A 19,812-nucleotide genomic window follows, 5' to 3' on the forward strand; every position below is an offset into this window, starting at 1 on the left:
TTAAAAGCTATGCTTCTTGGATTTGGAAAATGAACTACCATATAGTCACTTTTTCAGTGAATTGTGTTAAATTAATTTAAATGGTTCATTAACAAGACTTAAAAACTTCATAAACACCTCAGACGTATCAAAAAACAACCCTAACCTAACACTACACATTCTATTCAAAAAACTGCCAGCTTCTGTCACCATCAGCCCTGAGGACATGCTAAAAGCTTTCTCATTCCTCATGCAAAACCAAAGGTGATTAAAAAATAACCCAACAGGTAAAGGCAATCAAGAAAGGTATATCAACAGATTTAATAATACATTGCTCTGTTCACAAAGCTCTCTAAAGTGACTTCAACAAATCATAGGTCAGGTATCCTACAAAGTGTAGAGGGGGTGAGGCTGGGTGGATGCCATATATAATATATATATATATATACACACACACACACACACACATACATAACTTGGGCAGGCCTTTTTTTTTTTCAAAATCACAGCTGCCCCTGTAAACATTAAGCCTGCAATTAACTGAATGAAGATCTGTCACTAAAGCAACCCCCCCTCCCCTACACATGAAGCCATTCAGCGCTAAGAGAAGCCAGTACCACCAGCAGAGCATCTTCAGAGTTCTGCTGAAAGCTGGAATAAAACAGGAATCCAAGCATCCCTCACTGTGTTGCTTTGCTCTTCTTGTTCTTGCTCTTCTTGTCTCTCTTCTTTAGCCCATCCATATTGGCTCTCAGCAAGTTAGAATAGGCCTGTAAAACACAAGGCATAGCTTTCAGTAGAAAAGGGAGCACACCTGATTAGGCCACCATGCGTCTACAGACAAGGAAGTCGTCCAGTAGAGGAGATAAGAGAACCATTAGGAGAGAAAGAATGTATCAGAATATACCTTCCCTCTGGTTCTGCAAAGGACAGTCCCTGTGCTTTTATATTATGACAACTTTTCATCTCCTACTCACCCCAAGCAAGACAATTACTGACCTTATTTTGTTATTATGCAATTCCTATGGCAAAGCCAGCAAATAATTGTTGACGTTTAAAATAGTGCTTTTAAAAGACATGCCAAGCACTTTACCTACATTTCATTGTTTACAAAACTGTATTAGTAGGATGACAGGTCAAATCCAAGCTGACTCTGACAGGAAAAAAGCAAAAGAGATAAAGCTACGTTCTGCATTCAATACCACTATTCACATTAAACAGCCTCGTTTGTAAAATGGAAATTAAAATTGCCCTTCCTAGGACTGTATTAACTCCAGTTTGTTATTTTAGTAGAGTTAGATGCCTAGACTTAACCTTCAATTTTACTTACTAAAAAAGCTGGAAAGACCCAGTGAACATCAGAAACTTACCATCTGGAATTTATTCACTTCTTTAGAGCTCACCTAAAAAACATAAATAAATCAATTACCTCTTCTCTCCATACAAGAACCATCAAAGTCCTCATGGGGGCAGCATACCCCAAACGTAAACATCTGTCCCCAACTTCACAGAGCTGTGTTTTAATAGTGTACCTAGCTAAGGTCAAGGAAACAAGGAAATGCTGCAAGGGGAGGCTTTCCTCACCTGCTATATTTGAAAACCAAATAGCTCTTTACCCTTCAATTCTCCTTGGAGGTGGGTTCCCAATGTCTTATTGTTAGGATCTTTTCTGACTCTAATTAAAGACTGAGGGGAAAAAGGTCTTAGAGACAGATGCCTAAAGTCTTCTATAATGGACAGCTTCATGGTAGAATATGAAACAAAGTATCTTAGGCTATAAATGTATGGAGGTACTACACAAAACAAACTCCTTTCCTCACGCAACTTGCCTTCAGAAGCAAAGTCCCACATGTCCCTTCCGTTTCTTCTTTAAAAGGAAAACACTGGGACACAAGTGCAATGCAGCTTTTTACCTCAGAGTAAAGTACTGTGGAGTAAGGAAATCTGAAGAATTCCAACAGCCCAACTTTACCCCACCAAGCAACGGGCAAAGCCAGCTTCCTGGGCACTTGGCATCTCTTTTCACTTGATTTTTGGAACATTCTCAAAAGAGCCAATGAAAAGGCAGTATTTTATACTGGGTAAAGAGGAATCAAATTAACCCAAGCCTTTTATGTGCCAGTGTTGAGGGTAGTAAAGGGAGAAAGTTAATAAATGAGCTTTATACATAGTAAGCTAATAACTAAGTGAATCAGAGATTCTGGTGCAGCAAATAAAATAGTACTTCTGTATTCACTGACTCCTGTAATACCTCACTCTCTACCCTTATTAGAAAGAAAAACCATTAAGAGCAATTCTATTCTTTATCACAAGCAATACAAGGGCACAGGCCACAGCCAAATGAAATATCAATTAGGCACTGAGAAGCTGATGATGACAAGTCATAGTAGTGGCATAAAGAGTATTTGTACCATCTTTCTATTAACTGCTCCTAGGGACAAGAAAAATTATTGATACTCTACTTCCCCACAAACCTTTTGGAAAAGCAAAGGGGAAATTTCATTTCACCTTCCTCTCTACTTACTTTTCTGGTACTCTAGGTAGTATGAGGTGGCATAGAAACCAACCAAATTATAATTTGTCATACCTAACTCATCCCTGAGTAACTGAATGTTGAACAATTCTTGAAGATAATCCTAAGTATGAAATATGGATCTGACAGTTCCTATCCTGAATATTTCCAATTTTAAGATATAAATATGCCCCCCTTGCACCTAGCTCCCCAGAGTCCCTGCTCACCACAGTGCTGATCTTCTTTTTCCCATCAGTAGCTCTTAACAAACACTTATTGTCTGAAGGCTCAAAGCCTTCCACAGACCCTTTCCGTGGAATGGGTTTAGTCCGACCATCATCTGCATTAAAGAAAAAAAAATTCTTGTCAAAAAAAAAAATCTCAAGACTAAATGGAATCTTAGTAAGTTATACAGTTAATACCATCCCAATTCAGGAATGTACCTATACTATGCCAGAAGCCTAATTCTTCAGTCAATATCCAGTAAGTGGAGATGGCAACAAGAGATTCAATCTCTATGACAGAATCAAATAAAGGCCATAAAAATTTCTGCCCTAGGTGAGAGGCACCCTGTGAAGGCAAACAAAAAGGAAAAGGGAGAAAAAGGTAAGCAAGAGCCCTGAGAGAACAGGGTCTTCGGTGGCTGAAAAACAAGGCACCTCAGCAATAGCTAACCAATGCTGGGCCAGCTCAAAAAGGGAAATCGATCAAAACAGCTGAGCGCTTCATTCTGCCCCCAGCACGGCTCTGGAGCCATCGCTGGGCCCGCTCCCACTGCAGAGGATGGACCCTGGCCAGCACTTCCCCTGCCGCCTCCACTCGGGGGATCTGGAGCTGGAAGGCCTTGGAGTGGAGGGGCCCACGGATGACTGCCCCAAGGCCCAGGCGTCCATCTCAGGTCATCGGTTCCCCCTTTAAACATAACTAGAGGGGCAGCTAGGTGGCGCAGTGGATAGAGCTCTGGCCTAGAGTTCAAATCCGGTCTCAGACACACAACACGTACTAGCTGTGCGACCCTGGGCAAGTCACTTAACCCCAACTGCCTGGCAAAAAAACAAACAAAAACATAACTAGATGTCTTCATAATCCCATGTATTTTGTTTTATGCATTTAAAAGCCTCGGGCTTATAAAGCCGAGAGAGGGGAAGAGGCTGGCCAGGCCTCTAGTGGGGCTAGCCTGGGCTAATCTGGACGTCGGCGCCTCAGTTTCTCGCGTGCGTACTTCCCCGCTCCCCGACCCCCCGCGGGGCGGCGGACGCTCCTTACATTTCTTTAGGGTGATGAACACGCTCCCCGACGACCGGCACTTCTGGAAGAGCCTGGTCAGCTCCGTCAGGAACTGGAAAAACAACCCGCCCCGCCCGGGCTCCCGTTAGGCGGCCCTCATGCCACCGCCGGGGAGCCAGCGAGCTCGGCCCGGTTCCGGTCGGGCCAGGCCGAAAGCCCGGGCGAGGCTCTGCTCTTTGCGCTTACCTCCCACCACCCCCACCTCCCGATCCCCGCCCGGCTTCCCCCCGGCCCCGGCCCCGGCCCCCCACCTGCTCGCTCTCCAGCAGCACCATCGCAGCTCCTCCGCCTCCCGGCTGCGATCGCTCAGTCACCACTAGCCTGGGAGCCGGAGCCGGATGCGCTGCTCCAGGGAGGCGGGACTTCCGCCTTTCCGGACGATTCCCCTGCCTCCGCCCATTGTTCTCGTCCTTCCCTCCCCCATTACCCCGGCCAGCCACGCCCCCAAGTGCGAGCCTCCGGAGTCCCCGCCCCCTCCCGTGGAGGAGGGGGAAGAGGAGGAGCAGAAGGGAGAGGTCTAGAGAGGGAGGGTGAGAGAGCGGGGGGATGAAGGCTGAGATGGAGCCAAGAAGGAAGGAGAGAGAAAAAGAGGGAAGAAGGAGGGAGGATGAGGGGATGGAGAGGAAAGCAGCTGAGAAAAGAGGAGGGGAAGGATGGAGGAAGAGAACGGAAGGAAGGTGGGGGAGGAGTAAACGTGTGAGAGCTGGGACGGAGTGAAGGGAAAGAAGGAAGAGGGAGACAGAGACAAGAAGGAAAGACAGAGGAGGGGGAGGCAGTAGAAGAACGGAGCTAGGAAAGAGAGGAGAGGAGCAGACCAAGAAGGGAGAGAGAGAAGGGGAGAAGAAGGAAAGGAGAGGGAGGGGGAAGGAAGAAGAGCAGTGAGGGTGTTAGCAATGAGAGGACAGAGGAGGAAGGAGAAAAAAAGAAGAGTGGGAAAGGAGAAGGGAGACGAAGGAGGGAGGAAGACGGGGAGAAAGGGGGGAAGGAAGAAGTGCATTAAAGGAAATAGGAGAGAGGAGGAAAGGGTGTTTGGAAGTAGAAGCAGGAGAGGGGAAGGGGAGAAGGAAGAGAAAAAAGGGAGAGGAAATAAAAGGAGAGGAGAGGAGAGGAGTGAGAGGGAAGAAGGAAAGAAGAAAAAGGAAAAGAGGAAAGGGAAAATGGAGAAGGAAGAACAAGGAGGAAGGAGTGAAGTTAGGAAGGAGAGAGGGAGGATGGAGAAGTGAAGAAGGAAAAGGGAAGATGAAGGGAAAGAGAGGAAGAAAGGAATGGAGGAGAGAAGGAGCATGTTAGAAGGAAAAAGGGAAGGGAAGGACAGGAAGAGGAAATTGAGAAGAGAGGAAGGAGAGAAGGAAAAAGAGGAGTGAAGTGGGGAGGAAGGGTAGGAATGACTGGATGGGAAAGGAAGGAGAGAGAAGGGAAAGCTGCCCCAGGGACATGGATGAGGAGAAATCTCACCTGTCCAGGCCCCAAATATATCCCATCATCCTTCAGGGATCCTTCTCGACCAGGATTTTGATCCCCAAGGATCTTTTATGGAAATTTTGTGCCACTAACGTGTGTCTGACTGACCTGGGTTCTAGTCATTGCTCTTCTGGCTAGTTCCCCTAACAGGGATAATTGAACAGTTCAATTCAAGAAACACTTAGAAAATGCCTACCATATGTGAAACACTGTGCTAAGTATGGGAGATAAAAGATGAAAAACAACATAGCCCTTACCCTCAAAGAATTCATAATACGTTCATCCTTGCCCTTTGCTCCATCAATTTTCATCTCTCCCATATCATAAATTTCTTTCTAGTAGCCCCATTGCCTTCTGCCTATAAACAAAATCAGTTCTCTTCTAATCATAAAACTCCATCCAAAAAAATGGTGTGATGGAAAGAGTACTACATTTGGAATCAATAGACCTAGGCTTGAATCCTTGTTCCACTACTTATTGCTTGTATAACCTTGGTTGGGCAAGGCCTTTAGCCCCTGGGCCTCATTATCTTCATTTGGAAAATGAGGGGGCTAATGAGTTGTGCCGAGGTCCATCATCTAGGTGTCAAAGTGGATAGAGTGCTACACTTCGAGTTGGGAAGACCTGAGTTCAAATCCAACTTCAAATTCAAATCCAACTGTGTGACCCTCGGCAAGTCACTTAATATCCACTTCATTTCCCTCATCTGTAAAATGGGGATAATAATAGCATCTGTCTCTCAGGATTATTGTGAGTATATGGTATATTTGTAAAAAATGCTTTGTAAATTTAAAGTGCTACATAAATGCTAGCTATTATTAAGAGTCTACATTTCTTTTTTTTCTTTGGCAGTTGGGGTCAAATGACTTGTCCAGGGTCATAGCTAGTAAGTTTAAAGTGTTTGATCTGAGGCTGGATTTGAACTCAGGTCCTCCTGACTTCAGGGCTGATGCTCTATCCACTGCACCATCTAGCTGCCCCTTTTTTTCCATTTTTAATATACTTGCATTGATACTTTTTGTCTCCTACATCACCAAACCCATTCCCTCCCAGAGAGCTATCCCATATGACAATATTTTTAAAGGGAGAAAAAGAAAAAATCAGCAGTTAAAATTTTAAAAATATGAAAATATTTGCAAAGGGCATGTACTCATGAACCTCCCAGAGCTGCAAAGAAGTGGGGTGGGAGTGTCTTTGGGGCCATGCTTGTTCTTTGTAATTTTGCAACATTCACTTTTAATTTTGTTTCTTCCATTTATATTTTCCGTTGTACAGGGGGTAGCTAAGTGGCACAGTAGATACAGTGCCAGACCTGGAGTCAGAAAGACTATTTTCCTGAATTCAAATCTACCTCAGTCACTTACTAGCTGTGTGACCCTGGGCAAGTCACTTAACCCTATTTGCCTCAGTTTCCTCATCTGTAAAATGAGCTGGAGAAGAAAATGGTGAACCACTCCAGTATCTTTGCCAAGAAAATCCCAAATAGGGTCACAAAGAGTCAGACATCACTGAAAATGACTGAAGAACAACAAAAGTCATTTTGTATGTGTGTGATTTTCTTGGCTCTGTCTACTTCACTCTCATCAGATCATGTAAATCTTTCCATGTTTCTCTATATTTATCATGTTCTATCACATGTGACACAATTTGTTTAGCCATTGACCAATCAATGGGCATCTGTTCTGTTTCTGATTTTTTTCTACCACAAAAAAAACATGCTGCTATAAATATAAAATCCTATACTGCCATAGATATTCTCATCACCATCACTGCCTTTGCCACTGACTGGGAAAAGAGCATATTGGTGAAGTCACTATCATTGCTAGCAATTCATTTTAACAACTTAACACATTCATCCTGTTATACCTGTCTTGGGGGAGAGGGAGATTATTAGCCACCACAGCTATGCACAATTGACTTTTTTCCTTCTATAGATCCAGAAAGATTACATAGAGAATTGAGAAATCTAGAAACTAGTAAAAAAAAAAATGGAGAAAATTTGGACCAGATGGCCCCTGAGGAACCTCCCTATACTGAGATTCAGTAATTATTTTTTTTAAGGCAATTGGGGTTAAGTGACTTGCCCAGGGTCACACAGCTAGTAAGTGTCAAACTCAGATCCTCCTAACTTCAGGGCTGGTGCTCTATCCACTGCGTCACCTAGCTGTCCCCCAGTGATTCTTTCTCTGTACGCTCTTAGCGCTTATTAGTCTGAGTGGAGAGAACAGGAAAGAGTTGAATGTATAAAGGGAACTTTGAGTAGCTATGCCTGAGACAAATGGAGTGTTCACATAAGAGCAGCGAAGATGGGAAGTGGAGATTTATGTGCTTAATTCATCTAGATGCCAGGAAAGCCTCTGACAAGGCTTCTCATTGATATAGATATATTTGTGGACAAGACAAAGAAATACAGGCAGTGTGACTGATTCACAGCAAGGTGAACAGCCGTATCTCAAGAGCTTTGACCAATGAGTTCGTAGTGTAATGGCACATTCTAAGTATCTGACCTCTATCAATGACTTGAACGAAGACACATTCAATTTGTAGATGACACAGCAGAGGAAGAAATGTCATCTGCTGGATGACAGAATCAGGACCTCAAAAGATCTTGTCAGACTAGAAAGATAGATCAAATCCAACCTTGATGCTAGTCAAGTCCCAGGTTTATGTTAAAAAAAAACTGCTCAAGATGGGAGAGACCTGCTTGGGTAGTAGTTCATCTGAAAAAGACAAATATTTTTGTTGACTAGAACCTCAATATTAATCAACAGTGTAATATGGCTAGTAAAAAATGTAACTTCAAGCTACATTATTATTAATAATAGCCAGCATTTATATGGGGCAGCTAGGTAGCAAAGTGGGTAGAGTACAGGGCCTAGTGTCAGGAAGACTCATCTTCGCGAGTTCAAATCTGGCCTCAGACACTTACCAGCTGTGTGATCCTGGGCAAGTCACTTAACCCCATTTGCCTCAGGTTCCTCATCTATAAAAGGAACTGGAGAAGGAAATGGTAAACAACTCTAGTGTCTTTGCCAAGAAAACTCCGAATGGGGTCACGGAGAGTTGGATATGACTGAAGACCTAGAAAAGAAAGTTCTCGACACCATCAAATAGTTCAGAATGTGGTTTGATCAGCGGAAATGATGCTAAAGAAAGTGTATTACCATTTGTCTGGTGGATGCACCCCAAGAACCACTGGACCTTTCCATCTTGTTGTTTTTTGTCCTTCATTCCCTAAGAGGACCATGACATCAGGGAGGTGATGCCATGACTTGCCAGTGAATTGGATTCAAGTGAGAAGGGCTGTGCAAAGTCACCAGCCTCATTTTCTCCTCCAGAGCCATCTGGGTCCAGTGGCAAGATATAGATCAAGACGACTGGAGATGGCCCTGGTGCAGTGGGAGACCTGGGCCTTCAGCTGGACTACCCTGTAATTGTTGTCTCTCCCTGTTGTAATGGGAGCTCCTTGAGAATGGGAATTGTTCTCATCTTTATCTCCAACACTTAATAAATGATTTTTCAATAATTTGTTCAAGAAGCAATGGGGATTAAGTGACATCCAAAGTCAATAATCCAAGGTCACAAGGGCAGCTAGGTGGCACAGCGGATAGAGTGCTGGGCCTAGAGTCAGAAAGATTTCTTCTTCCTAAATTCAAAGCCGGCCCCAGGCACTCACTAGCTGTGTGACCCTGGGCAAGTCACAACCCTGTTTGCCTCCATTTCTTCATCTGTAAAATGAGCTGGAGAAGGAAATGGCAAACCAGTCCAGTATCCTTGCCAAGAAAACCCCCAATGGAGTCATGAAGAGTCAGATACAACTGAACAACCAGAAAGCCAATACAGCTAGCACATTACAGAGACAAGATTTGAATCCAGGCTTTCCTGGCTCCCTGGCTAGCCCCATGTTATCTACAGTGCCAGTGTTATTATGCCCTTTTTTTGGACTAGATCTGTTATTTCATTGATGTTGGCAACTCCCAAGTGAGGAAACTACCTCTACCAATACAACTGCTCCAAAACTTATATCCTGCAGAGTCTCTCACAGCACTGAGAGTGATTTGCCCAGGGTCACACAACCAGGCTATATCCATTTTACAGATGAGGAAACCAAGGCTCAGAGAAACTAAGTGATTTGACCACGATCACATAGTTATTACATAGCAGAGAATCTTACAGAAGCCCTCAATTTGGAAACCAGTTTTCTTTCTCCTATAATTGTATCCTTTAGGATGTGTCCAAGTCCACCCCATAGTCTAAGTGGCCACTGAGTAGGCAAGTAGCCACTACCCTTTGGGAAGAAAAAACTCTTCCTTTCCTTGAAAATGTAAAACCAACTGTTCACAGAAGGGAAAGAAACTTCCTAAGAATTACTCTCATAGCTAGATGGTGCAGTGGATAGAGCACCAGCCCTGGAGTCCGGAGGACTGTAGTTCAAATCCGGTCATCAGACACATAACCCTCACTAGCTGTGTGACTCTGGACAAGTCACTTAACCCCGATTGCCTCAGCAAAAAGAAAAAAAAATTACTCTAATGTATCTAGTCCCATACACTGGGTCCTTGAAGTCAATGCCCCACTTTTATTTCCAAATAACTTAAACATGTAGAGATAAGCAGAAGCAAGATATTAAAAATAATTTTTTCAAAGCTGATTAACCATAGCACAAACAGTAGCAATGGTGTTCTCCCTCTACTGTTTCTTCCTTTCCATCACCAAAATACACACACACACACACACGCACACACACACACACGGCTCCATAATGCTATGATTTAGGCTTTGTTTTTTGTTGGGGTATTTTTCCCCCTGCAGATAGAGTAAAACCAGAATGTTTAACATTCCATAACTTGGGCTATTGGCTAGATTGTACACATAATTTGGCTCTCTGCAAAACTGGATATTTGGGGCATTTTTAATCCATAACAACTGAATAGCGTAGATTTAAAATTCCAATGTTTTGTTTGTTTCCTTCGATAACATCTTTAGTATCTTAGGCTAAATATGGGGTGTCCCAAAAGTCTTAGTACAGTTTTAAAATTTAGTAACTGAAAGCTACTATCTAGTTTGAACACATAATGGCATTTGTAAAAAATTCACTCTCCTTTCTTGTCTGTATCTGTCACTGGACATTTCGGGGCTATTTCCTTGTTTATTTGCATCAGTAGCAAATGGTGAAAAGACATGAAACTCAAAATCAGTGTTGCTACTTGTTAGCCAACACATAAACATTTTTAAAGGATGAGATTTATGCTAAAAGCTTTAAAAAAATAAAGATTGGTGATTATGCACAGCTTTCCTTTTTCAGGGCTATCCTTTTCCACTGTTAGCATGAACTATTCAAGAAATTTATAGGATTAAAATGAAATTTAGCTGATTGAATTTTCAGGGTTTTTTTAAACTACAAGCAGTTTCCAGCTTTTGTTCCAGAAATTTAGCACATTTTATATCGAAACAATGTCACAAGGAAGTGTTGCTACGTTTCCAGGCCAACCCACAAAGGTCTATTTAACCCGTAATACAGCTGAACTATGCTAGAGAAACGAAGCATCCATTATGCTTTTATTTCTATTGGAAAACGAATTCCAAGTTCCACCTGGAAATGCTATGAATGCATGCTACCCTCCTCTTTAACAGAGAGGTGATAGATTCAGGGTACAGAATGAAACGTGTGGTTTTCAGCAAGGCTGATGTTGGAATCTGTTTTGCTTCGTTCTGCATAGTTGTAACAAGGATTTGGGTTTTCTTTGGGGGGAGAGGGGAAAATGAGAGGGAGAGAAAATGGATGTTTGTTCATTAAAAAAAAATTTTTTGAAGAAATGCTATAAACATATAACAGCAAGAGTAGTTGAGAGAGTGTTAGAATTGGAGCCAGGAAGATCTGGACTCAGATCCCACCCTTTTATACAAGGGAATAAGCATTTATTAAGTGCCTACTGTGTGCTGAGCACTTTATTTTTATACAAATATTATCTCGTTTGAGCCTCACAATAATCCTGCAAGGTAAGTACTATTGTTATCCCTATTTTACAGTTGAGAAAACTGAGGCAAACAGAGGTTGAGTGCCTTGCCCAGGCACACATCTAGCAAGTGCCTGAAGCTGGGTTTGAACTCAGGTCTTCCTGACTCCAGACTCAGCACTCTATCCACAGTGTCACCAGCTGCCTCAAGTGGCCATAGCCAAATCACTTAATTTCTCTGAGCCTCAGTGTTCTCATTTTTAAATTAGTGACACTAATAACTATAGTACCTTCATCCAAAGGTCATTGTGAAATCCAAATGAATTGATGTATGTTAAACACTATATAAGATTATTACTATTACCTGCACTTCTCACTCCAGCCTCTTCATAGCATCTTAGATTTAGAGCTGGAAGGAATCTTAGAAGTCATTAAATTCAACCCTCTGCCCTCCCCCACTTTACAGATGAAGAAATTGAGGCATAAAAATAGTAAGTAAACTGCCTAGAGTCACACAATTAATAAGCATCTGAAGTAGGATTTAAATTCATGTCCTATGGGCAGCTGGATGGCACATGGGATAGGGAACACTGGGCCTAGAGTCAAAAAGACAGTGAGTTCAAATCCAGCCTCTGACACTTACTAGCTGTGTGACCCTGGGCAAGTCATTTCACCTCTCTCTGCCTCAGTTTCCTCAACTGTAAAATGGACATCATAATAGCATCTACCTTGCAGGGTTAAGAGGATAAAATATGATAATATTTGTTTTTTAAAAAGGGTTTAACACAGTGCCTGGCACACAATAGGTGCTTAATAAATGCTTTTTTCCTTCCCTCCCTTTCTCCCTACCTTCTGACTTCCGGTCCAGTGCCCTACCATGATGCGATGCTGTCTCCATGCTCCAGCAGTCCTCATCCTCTCTAAATCATGCATCATTGGCTCCTTACCACCTACATGCAAACATGCTCACGTGCTTCCTGGTATGTTAAAAACAAAACAAAGAAACAAAAAGCACTTTTCCTTGAACCACAGAACCAAAAATGGATCTTAAGGGTTATCTAGTTCCAACCCTGGTCATTTTATAAATAAGAAAACATAGGTCACCGGAGAAGCGTGTTAACAGAGCTCAGCTTTAGAACCTGGCCTTCTGAGTCCTAATCCAGTGATCTGTCTTGTTTTTGTTCAGTTGTTTCAGATACATCTGACTTGTCATGACCTTATTTGAGGGTTTCTTGGCAAAGATACTGGAGTGGTTTACCATTTCCTTCTCCAGATCATTTTACAGATGAGGAAACTGAGGCAAACTGGATAAAGTGATTTGCTTAGGGTCACACAGCTAGTAAGTGTCTGAGGTCAGTTTTGAACTGCTGAAGATTAGTCTTCCTGACTCCTGGCCCAGCACTCTATCTACTGGGCCATGAAGCTGCCCTGTGCTGTCTACTACACCACATTACTTTCTGCCCCAGCTGTCTGCTGCTCTCTCTTTTACCTCCAGGGCTAATCTAAGTTTTACCTATTTCTTTCCACTATATTCCTCCAATTCCCCTTTGCGAATTTCAAAGTGCTTTGAATGACTCCAGGGGTTGTTGTAAGGAGTGATACTATGATTATATCCTTCTCACAGATGGGGAAACTGAGGCATAGAGCGACTTACATGACTTGCCCAAGGTCACTTAACCTCTGGATTTCTCAGACTCACAAGGTCCCCTCCAAGTGAACAAATCCAGCTCAAGATAGAATTCATTCACCTAAGATCAGGAGAGAACAAATACAAAAGTAGAAAAGGCAGATGCAAGCAGTCAGGGTCAAGTTGGGTCCCCTGATTGAGCTACCATGGGGGAAGGGTCTCCATGATGCTGAAGTGGAAAGGGGCTACCAGACCTTCCCATTCCCTCCCTGGAAGTCTGATTTACGACATGGTTCTTGAGAATCAAAGGACAAGACAGAGTGAGAAACTCATCTCTTCTTTTCATTGATAGCCACTGTCATAAGGCCAGAGTAGTCAAGTTTACCAGGTCATCCCAAAAGGCCAAGCTCCTTCAGCACTGGGTCACCATATGGATGGAAGCTACCAGGTAATTTATCATTCCTCAGGCACCCAAATACTGAGGAATAGATGTGGTTGGCTGTAAGCAAGCAAGGAATATTTGTGCATGCTCTGTATCCATGTTACACAAACAGCAGCTAGGTGGTATAGCAGATAGATTGTTGGACCTTATGACAGGAAGATCTGAGTTCAAATCCTTCCTCAGACAGGTAACACGTGTTGTTACCCTGGGCAAGTCACTTAACCTCTGTCCATCTCAGTTTTCTTATCTTTTCTCTCTATACTACTTCACTTGGTGAGCTCATCAGCTCATGTGGATTTAATTATCATCTCTATGCTAATGATTCTCATATTTTCCTCTCCTTCCCTAACCTCTCTACCTACCTCCAGTCTCATATTCCCAACTACCTATTAGACATATTGAATTGGATATCCCTTAGATATCTTAAACTCAACACGCCCCAAACTGAATTCATTACCTTTGCCCCTCATTCTCTCTCCCCTTCCAAACTTCTGTATTTCTGTCAAGGGCACCACCGTCTTTCCAGTGCCCCAAGCTCAAAACCTAGGTATCATCTTCAACTCTTCGTTATCTCCCACTCCCCCATAACAAATGTGTTGCTAAGGCCTGTTGATTTCACATTACAACATCTCCCAAATATACACCCCTTTCTCCCCTCTGACACGGCCACCACTCTTGTACAGGCCTTTATCACCCCACATCTGGGCTACTGCTGGTGGGTCTGCCCATCTCATGTCTCCCCACTGCAATCCATGCTGCATTCTGCTGCCAAAGTGATTTTCCTAAAGTGAAGGTCTGACCATATCACCCCACCCATCATACACACACACACACACACACACATACACACGCACACACACACACACACACACACACACACACACACACACACACACACACACTCAATAATCTCCAGTGGTTCCTTATCACTTCCAGGCTCATATACAAAATCCTCCGTTTGACATTCGAAGATCTTTATGACCTACTCTCCTCCTCTCTTTCCAATCTTCTTATACTTTACCCTCTACCACAGACTCTTTGATCCAGTGACACCAGCCTCCTTAATTAATGTGCCTTGCACAAGATATTCCATCTCTTGGCACTTGGCCTTTTCTCTGTCCCCCATGCCTTGAAAGTTCTTCCTCTTCATCTCTGCCTACTGGCTTCCCTTGCTTATTTCTTTTTATTTTTAATTTTTTTTTTAGGCAATTGGGGTTAAGTGACTTGCCCAGGGTCACACAACTAGTAAGTGTCAAGTGTTTGGTCTGAGGTCAGATTTGCACTCAGGTCCTCCTGACTTCAGGGCCTGTGCTCTATCCACTGCGCCACCTAGCTGCCCCCTTCCCTTGTTTATTTCAAGCGCCAACTAACATTCCACCTTCTACAGGAAGCCTTTCCCAACTCCTCCTAATTCTAATGCCTTCCTTCTGTTAATTATTTCCTATTTATCCTGTATATAGTTTGTTTGTACATATTTGTTTGCTTTTTGTCTCCCCCATTAGATTGTGAGCTCACTGAAGGCAGCGACTGTCTTCTGCCTCTTTTTGTATCCTGAGCACAGTGCCTGGCACACAGTAGTTGCCTAATTTATTGACTGGCTAACTGTAAAGTGAGGATAATAATGGCACTGACCTCCCAGGGTCAAATGAGATAACATATGTAACGTGCTTTGTGAATCTTAAATCACCATATAATGCTAGCTATTATTATTATAAGGAATAGTAGAATGTGTGTAGCACATCATTGCAGGTTACAAAAATTTAGTGTCTACTGAATACCTAGCAAGACACAGCCTGATGGATAGAATTATACATCAGAAGTGGTACAATCTTTCATAAACCAACCAAGAGACAGCAAGACTCCATGCTATAAAAACAGACCTCAAAATTTCCTTGAGGATTTAACAAACAAACTGTCCCAGACCCAATCATCACAGACAAAACTGTTGTCCGCAATTACTTGGACAAAACATCAAGCCATAAAAATTTAACAGCAACCCCTAATCTCCAAGCCGTGTGAATGAAAAGCTTTCACAAAGTCGATGTCTAAGAGAAGAAATCAAAACCGTAAGGGAGTCAAATGCAGTCTCTGTCATCCCCATAATCCTATCTGCCCCTGGAGTTGTCCCAAAGAAGTTTTCCGTGAGCCCTCAGAAGATGAGCTTTCTTCCTAAAACTTTAATTCAATTACAAAAGACAGTCATGTTATCCACCTGTGCAACTGGCCACAAAAGATCATATATAAAGGAATAATGGCAGAATAGCTACTTGTCCCAGAGCTCATAATTCCATCAAGAAAGATGAGAACAAGATAAATAATAAGAATCACATTCACAGATGGATTCACAATTTATAAAACATTTTACATATAGTATTTAATTTGATTCTCACAAAACCCCTTTGAGATAGATAATGCAAGTATTATTGTTTATATTTTACAGATGGTAGATCATAGGATCCCAGATCTAGAGCTGAGTGAGACCAGAGAAACCATTGAGTTCAGCCCTCTTCATTGTACACGTAAAGAAATTATGGAACACAGAAGTTACGTGACTTGCCCAGAGTCACACAGCTAAGACGCTTACATGTCTGAGGCAGAATTAGAACTCAGGTCTTCCTGACTCCAAGTCCAGCACAGGTCATAGTGCTAATAACTGGAATAGTTAAGTCTCAATCCCATATCTACTAATTCTTGATCCACTATATCTGTCGATCTATTTATCCATCCATCCATCCATCCATCCATTGATCCATCTTTCCATCGATTGATCTATCATCAAACGACACAGTAATTGAAATCTCAGAAGTAGGTGACATTGCTCATGGTTTTATGGTAGAGCAAGAAAAACAAAAAAGAGAAAAAATCTGGGGGTGATGGTGGGGGTCTGGGGGATGACTGGAGAGCCACAAGACCACATCTGGGCTGTGGTGGAGGTTGATGGCAATCTACCTCAGCCTCCTGCTTTGTAATTAGGAGCAGTGACTGGATCTGCCGGGAATGCTCTATCCTGCTCCACTATTTCAGGAAAGAACTAGTCTGGCTTCGCTTTTTTTTCCCCTACTGTCCAGCTAATACCCAACTGCCTTCTCTCTCTTCCTCCCTGTCCGGTTCAGGAATTAAGATCAAATCAACTGCCGTTGCCCCTGGAGGTTGTGTGTCAGTCCCTTCCCCTATGGTCCCATTCATCATCTTCCAAACTTTCTATACCCATATAGAGCTCTTAGCCCACCACTCCCCTAACAAGTTGTCTGCCCTTTTGGAATATAAGCTGCTCCAAAAAAAAGAAGAAGAAGAAGAAGAAGAAGAAGAAGAAGAAGAAGAAGAAGAAGAAGAAGAAGAAGAAGAAGAAGAAGAAGAAGAAGAAGAAGAAGAAGAAGAATATGAGCTACTCATGAGAAGAGACTGTCTTTACTTTTATATTTGTATTCAGTATATTGTAATCACTTAACACATTTAATTAATGTATTTCTGAGGTTACCTATGTTCTAACCATCATCTGTAACCTCCTTACTCCCCTTTCTTTATACCAGAAACTCAGTTTCTACTCCTGGAACCACCCTGGGCTCTGATCAGTGAGCTTTCATCTTATCTTGCCTGAAACTAGTCCTCCATATTACTTCCTAGCCACTATTTCCAAATTATCTATCCATCAACTACCACTCTTTCCAACTGCCCTTTATATATTGTCTTCCTTCATTAGAATATAAGCTCCTTGAGGACAGAAACAGGGATTGTCTTGCTTGCTTCTATTTGTTTCTTCCAGTACTTAGCATGTGTCTGGAACACTTATTATTATAGTAGGCACTTAATAAATTATTTATCTATCCATCCACCTTAATCATCTGTCTATCTTTTTTCATTTATTCAGAGGCCAAGGATTTATACCCCCATAGCAGGTGAATACGTATTTCCCATGCCCAACACCTCCATTCAGTAGCTGAAAAGTTTAGAAAACAGTTCCAAGCCCTCAGGGACCCCAGTAAATGAAATGATACTGTCAGGATTCCCAGATTAGTTGGATGAAAATTCAGCTAAAGTCATGGCTGAAGACATAACAGTGTGATGCAAAGAGGTTAGGAATCAGGAAAACTGAGTTTTTGTCGTGTCTCTGCCACAAAAGAACTGTGTGACCTTGGAGAAGTTGTTTAATTTCTCGGGGCTTCAGTTTTCTTATCTGTTAATTGAGGGGTTGAGTAGGTAACCCCAAAGGTCCCTCTCAGCTCTCTGAGTATCTTTGCCCTGTGGCCTAAAGTGCTTCCTTATCATTGAGTTGTTTCAGTCCTCTCTGACTCTTTGTGACCCCATGTGTGGTTTTCTTGGGAGAGATATTAGAGTGGTTTGCCCTTTTCTTCTTCAGCTCATTTTACAGATGAGGAAACTGAGTCAAAGAGGGTTAAGTTACTTGCCCAGGATCACATAGCTGGTAAGTGTCTGTGGCCTAATTTGAACTCAGGAATATGTCTGCCTGACTCCAGGCCCAGTGGTCTATTATGCTAAAATGTTACCTATATTCTATTTTTTCCCCAGTTTTCAAGCATTTATTTAATCTCATTCCCACTCATCTCCCCTCATTGAAAAGAAAAAAGGAAAAAAGAAAACCCTTGTTATAAATATGCATTGCCAAGGAAAACCAATTCTTGCACTGGCCATGTTCAAAAATGTGTATCTCTTTCTGTATCCCGAGACCATCATCTCTCTATGACGTTGGGTAGCACACTTCGTCTTTGGTCCAATGAACCATGGTCTCACTGCACTGACTGGAGTTGCCTATGTTTCTCCAAAGAAGAAGGGAAACTAAAAATTTCATCTTGGTATCATGAGAAATTCATCCAGCCTATCCTCTTTTCAAACCCACGATGTGAATGGGTGACAAAAAAGGGAAAGAAATTCACCCCTCCAAGGGCCCTCCATCTCTACTTTCTACCAAAGGGTCCTCCTTGGATTCTGCCTGCAGAACTCCTCAATGACAGCAGAGGACGCTCTGACCAAGCAGGTGGCCCAAACGGGCCCAGGCAGCCCAAGGCTGAGCTGCCTGACAGCAAAGCCAATGAATTTTTCTTGCTCCTCTCTCTCTAAGTTTCTCATTTGCCTTAGGAGTATACAGAGGAAAAGAATTACTGTTTTAATCGTTATTCTAAATTTCCAATGTGTCTAGGGTCCGGTGTCTCACTCCAGCTGTGTGAAGGAGATATGGTCAAGGAAAGGACCAGAATTCAATTCAGCCAACATTGATTAAGCAATTACTTTGTACCAGGAACTGTGCTAGGTAATGGAGACACAAATGAAAAATCCTGTCCCTGTCCTCCTACAGCTTACATTCTAACTAATGGAAATAACCTGTGCACAGGTAAATAGTCAGGATATACAAAGGGTGGAGCGTTAATAGCCAGGTGGATCAGGAACCTCTCGTGAGAGGTGTGGAAAGAGTTTTGAAGAGAGCTAGGGTTAAAACGTAGAGATGAAGAGGAGCATATCCCAAGCAGGGGGAACTGCCCATGCAAAGTCATGAAGGCAGGAAACAGCATGTCCTGTATAGGAAACAGCAAGGACTCAGTGACAGTGGATGAAAGGAAGAGGAAATTTCCACATAAAAAACTTACTTGTATCTGGAAAGAAATTTGGAATTATGCTAAGAAAGTGACTGAAATGTCCATATCCATTGGCCAAGAGGTAGCCAGGTAGGCAAGTATGGCAAAGAGATCAACGACGGAAAAATAATGTCCCATGCAAACAAAATATTTATAGTAGCGTTTTTCCTAGTAGAAAACAACCGGAAACAAAGCAAATGCCCTTCTAATGAGGAATAGCTTAACAACTGATGGTACATGAATGTAATGAAATATTTGTTCAGTTGTGTTTAATTGTGTCCAACTCTTCATGCCCATTTGAAGTTTTCTTGACAAAGATACTGGAGTGCTTCACCATTTCCTTCTCCAACTCATTTTACAGATGAGGAAACTGAGGCAAACAGGATGAAGTGACTTGCCTAGGGTCACACAGCTAGTAAGTGTCTGGGGCCAGATTTGAATTCAGGAAAATGAGTCTTCCTAACTCCAGGCCTGGCACTCTGTACACTATGGTGTCACCTAATTGCCCCTAATGGAATATTACTGTTTTAAGAAATGATGACCATAACAGATAACAAGAAGCCCTGGAGAACTTGTATGAACAGATGCAAAGAGAAGTAAATAGAACTAAGATAACACTATACACAATGTCCACAATGATGAAAATGGAAAGATAAATAGCAATAAGACAGTTGCCACCGAATGCTGTGGGTGCCACGGCTGCCACTTGTGTGGAGTAAGCAGCTTTTGAGCCAAAGCGTTAAGCCATCAGTGAGATGAGCAAGGAGGTACAAATGGGCAGGAGGTGTGGACAGGGGAAGTAGCCTCAGCCTCTAGTCCCAGGACAGCCTACAACAGAGCTGGCAAGTGAGCAGCCAGGCTTCCTTCTAAGCTCCCCAGGGTTAGGCTCCCGAGGGGCCCCTTTCCATTTCTGGACGTCTCCACTGGGTAATTTTCTTCAGATCAAGTTGAAATCTAGC

General features: G+C 42.6%; 1 protein-coding gene and 1 long non-coding RNA gene across 2 annotated transcripts; one reads left to right on the forward strand and one right to left on the reverse strand.

Moving 5' to 3' along the window:
• Positions 1–281: 281 nt before the first annotated feature.
• On the reverse strand, positions 282–4,140 carry SRP14 (signal recognition particle 14). Its single transcript, XM_020979264.2, has 5 exons — positions 4,030–4,140; positions 3,758–3,830; positions 2,719–2,831; positions 1,350–1,382; positions 282–749 (listed from the first exon to the last, which is right to left on the reverse strand). Exons 1-5 carry the CDS (start codon positions 4,051–4,053, stop codon positions 660–662), a joined length of 333 nt encoding a protein of 110 aa, XP_020834923.1. The 5' UTR covers positions 4,054–4,140; the 3' UTR covers positions 282–659.
• Positions 4,141–11,041: 6,901 nt separating this feature from the next.
• On the forward strand, positions 11,042–17,103 carry LOC144456331 (uncharacterized). Its single transcript, XR_013485405.1, has 2 exons — positions 11,042–13,271; positions 15,706–17,103. It is a non-coding gene; the product is annotated as an uncharacterized LOC144456331 (long non-coding RNA).
• Positions 17,104–19,812: the final 2,709 nt, after the last annotated feature.

The sequence above is a fragment of the Phascolarctos cinereus genome, unplaced genomic scaffold (genome assembly GCF_003287225.1).
Source record: "Phascolarctos cinereus isolate Bilbo 61053 unplaced genomic scaffold, phaCin_HiC Scaffold_3;HRSCAF=262, whole genome shotgun sequence".
NCBI classification, from domain to species: domain Eukaryota; kingdom Metazoa; phylum Chordata; class Mammalia; order Diprotodontia; family Phascolarctidae; genus Phascolarctos; species Phascolarctos cinereus.

Excerpts from the sequence above, each read along its gene's own strand:
- SRP14 (XM_020979264.2), bottom strand. The coding sequence starts at position 4,053 with ATGGTGCTGCTGGAGAGCGAGCAG. Across the intron at positions 3,831-4,029 it reads TGCTGCTGGAGAGCGAGCAG|TTCCTGACGGAGCTGACCAG; the intron begins GTGGGGGGCCGG and ends TTGTTTTTCCAG. Across the intron at positions 1,383-2,718 it reads AAAAGAAGATCAGCACTGTG|GTGAGCTCTAAAGAAGTGAA; the intron begins GTGAGCAGGGAC and ends TATGTTTTTTAG.